Here is a 7,925-nt window from a genome sequence, read left to right as displayed (position 1 = left end):
TTGCCTACAGGTAGCTATAATGACAAAAGACTGGAATTCATAGCGATCTGAACATATTGGCCTAATAAACATACAGGCCTAGTCTTGCTGGTGGTTTTGTGATAGAGCTATATTTCAGACAATGTTGATCACTTGTTTTATGTCCCATATGAACTTGTTTAATGACTAACAATAAAAAGCTGACATTTTTACCATATAGGAATTTCTTCCCAACAGATCACTACAAATCCAGTAAGTCCTATAAAGTATTTTATACTTTTTATTTGACTTTTTTCTTCACGAAGATGCCTTGTTTTCCCTTATGTGTTACCGAATTCCCTAGTAGGCTACTAGAAAATATTCACATTATAGGCTAATTAAAATTTTTATATTTTTTCACTACATATTATATTTTAGTGCATATAACATTTACGGTGTGTTACCATCCCAGTTACCATCATAACTCCCCTTTATTAAAGTGTTTTGCATAATTTAAGAAAAAGAAACTTAAAACAACATCAGGAACAAATGTCACTTTATCTCATATTTTGCTACTTTTGTCAGTAGGGGGCGATCTTAACTCGTCAACCTTATTACCATTATTTTGGTCACTAAAGAAGTTATTATTAAAATCGTGATATTTGTAGAAATAGCAGCAGCATTAAAATATCTGTCTAGTGACTTATAGTGTCATGACATGAGCACAAGGCCAGTAATGACTAAATAAACTATAAAACTTTTATCATTAACACTTACAAGAATGTTTAAAGTCTTAAATAAATTTAGATGAGGCACACAATTCATGGAATGACTTTCAAACTGTCACTGTCAGAACATACTCTAAAGACTATATAATTGGTTTACGGATGGCTGTTCAGCTTGACAATATGGCCTATAATTATAATAATCACATGGTATGGTTGATGCTTTATTGTTACCCCTAATATGGAAACATAATTCAGGTTGATTGGGACACTTTTTTGCCATTGAGGTGACTGGGAAAACGTGTCCAAATCAACCTAAATTCACCCCATATGTATTTATATATTCTGTCACGACGACTGACCAAATTTAAGGCTGCTCTGATATCTTAGACAAACACACAAATATTATTTTACTTTTTCTATTAAGATTTTGTATGTCTCTATAATTTTAATGCCTATCATATCTGTATAATGCATATGGAGTAAGTTCTGCAGATCCACATACAAGATTGATCAGTTGAATTAAACGCTTTGTAAAAAAAATACTCACAAAATGACTAAAAGGTGTTTTAAAGGGAATTTATTTTCTCACAGCTGTAAAGCATATATTTCATAAGACTGTTGTATTTTACCTGACATTGTCAGGTGTGAAATAATATTTTTAGTTCATCTTAAACAACAATTGCACTTGCTGTTTTCATCATTTTGAAACATTGCTTAATCTATTCTAGACCCTCAAGAGACCATGTGTAGAGGTCAACAAGAGAAGTGTTTTGGCCTTTAATGTCTTTACCAGAATGGTGGGCACAGAAGGGCCAAGCAAATGGGAAATGCAATTAGTGCTTTGGGGGAACAAAGAATCTGAGCTTCTAGAGACAAAAGGTGATGAGTTCTATGACCTAGGTAGGAAGGATATAATAATAATAAGCACTAATGCGTTTCCTGGTGGAGGGTGGAGAAGGGATATTTACCTCGAGATGCAGAGAGGGAACGCCATGATTATTTTCAAAAGACCCCAAAGAAAAACGTAACAAGTCTTAGTGCTGTTACAATGGGGCATGCTGGAAATAAAAAGGCTAAGTTCAGAGACACTGGCACTTAACATTCCACACCCGCAAACAATAATCGCATTGTCTACAATAGATGTCTCTGTGTCTTTACAAAGATCTTTCAAAGAAGATGACAAGACGTCAGAGCCACCAAAAACCTGTCTACACTCTTTGAGAACAGGGGATCTTACTGTCTTAAGTGGAAAATCACTAATGTCAAACAAAGGATATCCTTTAAGCTGGATAGCAGGCTCCTTCTGTGACGCCTCAATATATTAATTGGCGCCCTGTTTCTTTGCTTTTGTCTGATCCACCTTTTTGGCACTTCAACAAGCATCCTGTCACTTGCTGACAGGATGCTTGTTGACATGGGAAATTATTTGAATTGTTTTACATTATGTTCACATTGTGCAGGTTGCCAGTACCTTACTCTGCATTTTAGATCCATTTCTTTCTTCATTCACAATACACACTGGCAGCATATTTAATATTAATCAAATTTAAGGTTAATTATTTCACAACATATTTATCGTCAGAATGCATTAATGCGATCACTTTACTGAGTTCGGCTTTCCTGCACGTTAGTTGAATGATGACTCGGTATGACACTTAAACGGATTTGCTTTGGTTGGAGAGCGGCTCTGTTTTAAATAGTGCTTCCCATTGACGCAAAACAATGACAATAGCCTGATGGTTAGCCAGAGCTATTTTAAGCTTAATGTGAAGTGGACCTATTGAAAATTTCATTGATAGTTCTTCTTGTCTTGTTTACAGCTTGTTTGGTGGCTGAAAGAATGCAAAACATTTTAGCCATTTGTACTTATATCAGGATCTGTAATTAACCTTTTTACCTTTTTATAAGCAGATTCGTTTTTACTAGTGTAACTTGATTTCTGTATGAATTATTTGAGCAATTATTTAACGGACTAAAATAAAAATAAAAAAGAATAACATGAATAAAACATTTTTTTTTGTTCCTTTACTTTTTTATTCCACGCAGACAACAACAACAAAAACATTACTATGAAAGACAACTATAGTGATAGACTCATTTTTTATATACAAGATATATTTATATACGATATATACAAGCATAAATGCGCAAAAGACATGATCAACTTCACCCCACAAAATAAAATGTATATTAATATTCATAATTAGTATTGACATTACAGACTTGCAGGGTCAGTACATAGGTTTTCTATTTTCAAACAGTTGAATCAGTCTATATATAAACACTCCTTTATCCTGATTTTGCCAGGACTTTGTTCATTCCCTCAATTTGGGAGTAAATAACGATGCAGCTCCTTCAGATGGAGATTTATTTGGGCTGTAAATTGAACACAAAAGGTTATGCATTTTGAAAATAAGCCGAAAACACTATGAGTAAATAAAAGAGAATATTAGTTTAAAAAGTGCAGAATCATACCACTTCTGCTTGGTTTTTACCTTGGCTTAATGTTTGACCGTCACTCCCACCCGCTGTTGTTCTTGCTCCTCCAAGAGTCGCTCCATTTCCAGGTGGATTAGACCCAACTGAGCCAAAACCTGCACCTCCTACCACTGGTTTTCCCATCCCTACTCCAATTGATCCTGCACTGCTGAATGCTGTTGACCCTGTTCCACTTTGTCCAATATTGCCAGTTGCAGTAGGATTTGATCCAGCACTGGCAAATCCTGTCAACCCTGGACTTACTCCACCCAAACTACTTATCCCTGTCTGAGCTAGACCTGTTCTACTTAGACCTGACCCACCTGTCCCCGCTGGAGCTAATGATCCTGTTGCACCTGTTCCTGTGCTGCCCAATCTTGAATTTGATCCTGCACCGTTAAGACTGGAAAATACTGGGCCGGCGGAGCCTGTCCCTGGCATGTTTGGTTTGCTCAGTCCTGTTGAACTCAGACCAGTTCCACCAGCATTTGGCATGTTTGGTAAACCGTAGGGATTTGGCATGAATGAGTTAGGTCGCATTAGTGGCTGAAAAGGAGAGAATTTCAAGTTTTTGTAAAAATACAATTAAAGTTCACTATAAATATACACATAATAATTTACAACTGCAAACATAATTGTTTATAACATTACAAAAAAATACAATAATTTATTTAAAACTTAGTTTATAAGTTGAAAGACCATAACCTCACCTTACAGCTGGCAAGTGAGGTATTGAGAGTCTCAATGGTGTGTGCGAGCATTTTAGTTTCTTTTTCTTTCACAGAAAGAAGCTGATCTTTCAGGTTGCTCTCTTCTTTTAGCTTTCTGTTCTCCAGCAGAAGTTTTTCACTGTCTTGGTCATTCTTGAGCTGAAATTGCTCAAGATTCTTGCGATTCTCGCGACTCATGGCACTGCGATTCTGATTGCACCACTCAGCGTCCTCTTTCAGGCGTTTGTTCTCTGTCTCATATTTGGCATTTTCTCCATTAATTTTGGTGAACTGGTTCCCCACTATGTTCAGATATGACTGGAGCTTGTTCTCAACTTCTCTTGAAAGACTGCTACAGTTTTCCCTAATGTCTTCAAGCTGATTTTTTTGTTTGTCGCACGTTAGCTGGAAAGAAACGTGTTTTGAGAAGAAGTCATCGATCCTTTTGAGGAATTCTTTGGTGACGTTGGGGATTCCTCGTAAAGAATCGACAAAATCCTCTTTGCACTTCTTTTGATACAAGTTGAGTTCTCCCTCAAGGAAAGCCTTGTCTCGCCTCAGTTCAATTGCATCTAAGTGAAACTTATCCTTGTCTTTGTTGGAGTTGTCTAACTCAGTTTTCATAATGGCCATCATCTGAGTAAAGTTCGCTTTGATCAGCTTGAGCATTTCCTCTGACTGCAGGAGCATACTTTGCAAACGTCTGTTGTTGTCTGGAAAAGCAAATTGTCAAGACAAGTTGATCTATATGTTTATTGAACCCACGATTTCTACATTTACTGACCGAACACACATATTCATATTTAGTTTTATGGGGTTACAGGCATGTGTTAAATTAACAAAAAAAATCTGAATTTTTGTACGATCTGCCTTAAAATAAAAGTAAAGTAAATTCTGAACAACAATCTCACCATTTGGATCTGGACAGAACGTAGGAGGGCATGAGCGAGGTACGGCCATTCTTCTTTCCATCACACATTGAGACTGTAAAAACAAAACAAAAAGAAAAAAACTGGTTAATGAGGTTGAAATGATGCATTTTGATGCTCTAAAACTCATGTAAGTATAAAAGTTTACCATTAACATTCTGCTAACGTTTTCCAGAATGTTCATAAGGAAAAACATTCTTAAAACAAAGTTGACAGAAATTTCAGGAATTACTGTTTCATAGCCTATATTGGAAACGTTAAGAAAACATTATTAGAACACCACCCATCATGCAATTATTAAATGCACCTTTTTTTAGCATCTACCTTCTCAATAGGGCATTCTCTTTTGTATGAAACCTATCTGCAACCAATCAATTTGTTGAATACATTTTAACTTTGCCCCAAATCTCACCATAGTTGTTTGGATGTTCTTTATTGTCATAGATGAGATGTTTGCCAGTCTGCGTAATTCAGACAGAGCTTTGTCATTGCTCAGCTTCGCAGTGAGAGTGACGTTCAGAACTTTGGTGAGGTTCTTTTCCTTCCCACGGAGAACAAAGTTTTCCATCGTGAGTTTGCTGACACTTTGGTCCAACTCTTGCAGTCTTTTTTCCTCCATTGAATGCTCGGGTTGTCCGTACACCAGAAAGAGCACCAGACTCGCAATGATCAAAGACTGGATGAGTGAGGAGAAAAAGAAGACAATCTTCATGTAGTAACCACAGCTCTTGCCTTTCGACTTGTGCATCTTCTTGGCAGCCAAGCCAAAGTTGGCCTGAGAATAACCACTGTTGTACATCACTGCTTAAATGTGACCTTATCAATGAAACCCCAGGTTCATTCACTATGCAAAAGTGTTCTCCTAAAACATCAAAGGCAAAATAAGAAGTGAAATATATTAACGCTGCCAGCTTATATTGTTTTCCTGCACCTCCCATTGCATGACGCGTCCCTGGTCCACCCTATGGTCATGATTCCAGAGGTTAGAACAACATCACGCACTGCTGAAGGGCTGGCCCGAACCTAAACTCTACATTGTTCTAATATGTATGTCCTGCCAAAACAGATCCTTTTGTTTGACAGCATGCTGGCACCCGAGAAAGCACATGGTTGACGGTTTGACTACGTGCTGTTTTAAACAGAGTCCTTCAGAGATGATTTTAGATCTAGGTTCATGTTTACGACATTATGCGATTTTTTTTATTACAGAAATAATTCTCAAATTATTATGTAAAAGAGGCTCTAAAGAATTCTGATGGACTCATATTCTGATACACCACATTCCTACATGCTGTCTAAGATTCTTCCTGACGTATGAGGATGTGGTTTGTATATTGTGCCTTACTAAAACATTACCTTTGACCAAAGCATTTCAGTCAATGGCCAGTTTTAGTTTTAAACATAATGTAATTTGGAGTTGCACCATAAGTTTGTGCTTTTATATTCTAGTTGTTGAGCCATGTTTCTAAACATTGTAGTTATTTTTTCTGATTTTTTCAGATATCTAAAGAGCCAGATAATAAGAATATTATGAAAGCATGTGGCTTTCCTGCCAGGAATTGTTGATGTGCCACCCCGATTCCAAGAGGAAGGAGTAATTCATAGCTGTGTCTCAGAGTGACAAATGCTGAAGGCACTGTCTGGACACTTCTTAGGTAAACTACTGAACAAATGAAGGAAATCAGCAATAAACACAGATGCATACACATCTGCTGACATTATCAAGAATTAATCGTCCTGTTTATCTGTTACTAAAATACGCCTGACGTTAAAATTATCATCATCTAACAAGATTCCCTCACACGCTGTTGTTTCAAATGTTTCCAAATCCCATAAGCTTGCCAAAGCACACATTACCTCATTAACCTTAAAACATTTGTGCTTGTATTATGTTACTGCACTGACAAGACTTACATAACAACAAAAAAGAAAACAGAAATCAATTTAAACATAATTTAAAAGTGTGATTCAGGTCGTTTGATCTTTTTTTACACAGTGATTTAGGGATACACCCTTACCCCAATATTTGGACAGCATCAGGAATTATTGGTGATTCATGGTTTGATGGTTAGCTACCTAAACTAAACTGCCATTGAGACTGCCATTAGTTCTCCCCAGGTATAGACTTTATTTGGATAATCAAAAAACAGAGTTATGTTTTTAGTCAGCATTGTTGGCTTGTTTGGCTTCTTCTTAGTCAGCATTTAAACTTTACCCTAGTCTGCTAGTAAACTTGAATACAAGTATTTTAACATACAATAGATTTACATCAACTTTGAGACCTGTGGACGTGGCATCTGAATCTCACCACTAGAGGGGGATATTTCCATATATCACTGAACAACACTATAGCATTTTGTCATTTAACAGACTAAAGTAAACTAAAATGTAATTAAAAATGTAATTAAAAATAATTAAATTATAATTTAAAAAATATTTAATTGCAAAATAAAATAAAATACTAAAATAAAATATTCCCTAAAATAAAATTTAAAAAAATATTTTAAAATATAAAATAAATATATTATTTTATAGCAAAAGAATAGAAAAGAAACATTTTATTAAACTTGCTTGATGTTCCAACACGCTTTCAGGGATCAGTAAAGTCAGTAAGTAACAGCTGCAACTCTACCCCACATCCTAATAGAGATCAATCACATTCCTGAACCCTGGGGTCAAAGGTCAAATAAACACCCAGTTTGTGAAATGCACATAGCACAAGAAAGCACTCAGAGCTGTGCTCCCCTTTTCTTTTGTGCACTCTCTCTTTCTCTCACACACACACACACACACGCTCACATAAAAACAATATTTGTGTGTGTGTCCGTGTGTGTGTGTGTCCGTGTGTGTGTGTGTTGGGGGGGGACCATTTTACATGCTGCAAAAAAAAAGAAGTAAAAAGGGCCAAATCCTAAAAAAAACAGTTGATATACATGATCAAATCAGCTTGCTGCTGGTTTCGTTGAGCAACCAGGGTTTTGTTTCTGTTCGCTAAGAATATGATTTCCCAAAAAGAGTTGAGAAGGAAGCAGAGGTTGAGTGAAGGCAGCAAATGAAATGTTTTTCTCTTGACTGTGACCCCTGAATAATTATATGAACTGGTCGCCAAGATCTAAATCTCA

At 36.3% G+C, this 7,925-nt stretch overlaps 1 protein-coding gene across 2 annotated transcripts; it reads right to left on the bottom strand.

The window, feature by feature from the left end:
- Positions 1–2,769: 2,769 nt before the first annotated feature.
- plvapa (plasmalemma vesicle associated protein a) lies at positions 2,770–5,696 on the bottom strand. 2 transcript variants are annotated; one of them, XM_056235431.1, is made up of 6 exons: positions 5,216–5,696; positions 4,786–4,858; positions 3,875–4,587; positions 3,521–3,710; positions 3,182–3,487; positions 2,770–3,062 (listed from the first exon to the last, which is right to left on the bottom strand). In XM_056235431.1, exons 1-6 carry the CDS (start codon positions 5,600–5,602, stop codon positions 3,010–3,012), a joined length of 1,722 nt encoding a protein of 573 aa, XP_056091406.1. In that variant the 5' UTR covers positions 5,603–5,696; the 3' UTR covers positions 2,770–3,009. The 2 variants fall into 2 exon arrangements, with proteins under 2 accessions (XP_056091406.1, XP_056091405.1); XM_056235430.1 differs by having other exon boundaries at positions 3,182–3,710; positions 5,216–5,695.
- Positions 5,697–7,925: the final 2,229 nt, after the last annotated feature.

This window comes from Rhinichthys klamathensis, unplaced genomic scaffold (assembly GCF_029890125.1).
Source record: "Rhinichthys klamathensis goyatoka isolate OS25496 unplaced genomic scaffold, OSU_Roscu_1.1 h1tg000422l_1, whole genome shotgun sequence".
In the NCBI taxonomy this organism is placed as follows: Eukaryota; Metazoa; Chordata; class Actinopteri; order Cypriniformes; family Leuciscidae; genus Rhinichthys; species Rhinichthys klamathensis.
The sequence above is the reverse complement of the archived record's forward strand: the minus strand, read 5'-3'. Positions and strand labels throughout refer to the sequence as shown.

Bases quoted from the DNA above. Each gene is read 5' to 3' on its own strand.
- plvapa (XM_056235430.1), bottom strand. From the start codon at position 5,602: ATGTACAACAGTGGTTATTCTCAGGCCAACTTTGGCTTGGCTGCCAAG. The intron at 4,859-5,215 runs GTGAGATTTGGG...TTGTTTTTACAG, and splicing joins AGAACATCCAAACAACTATG to TCTCAATGTGTGATGGAAAG. The intron at 3,063-3,181 runs GTAAAAACCAAG...TTCAATTTACAG, and splicing joins CGGTCAAACATTAAGCCAAG to CCCAAATAAATCTCCATCTG.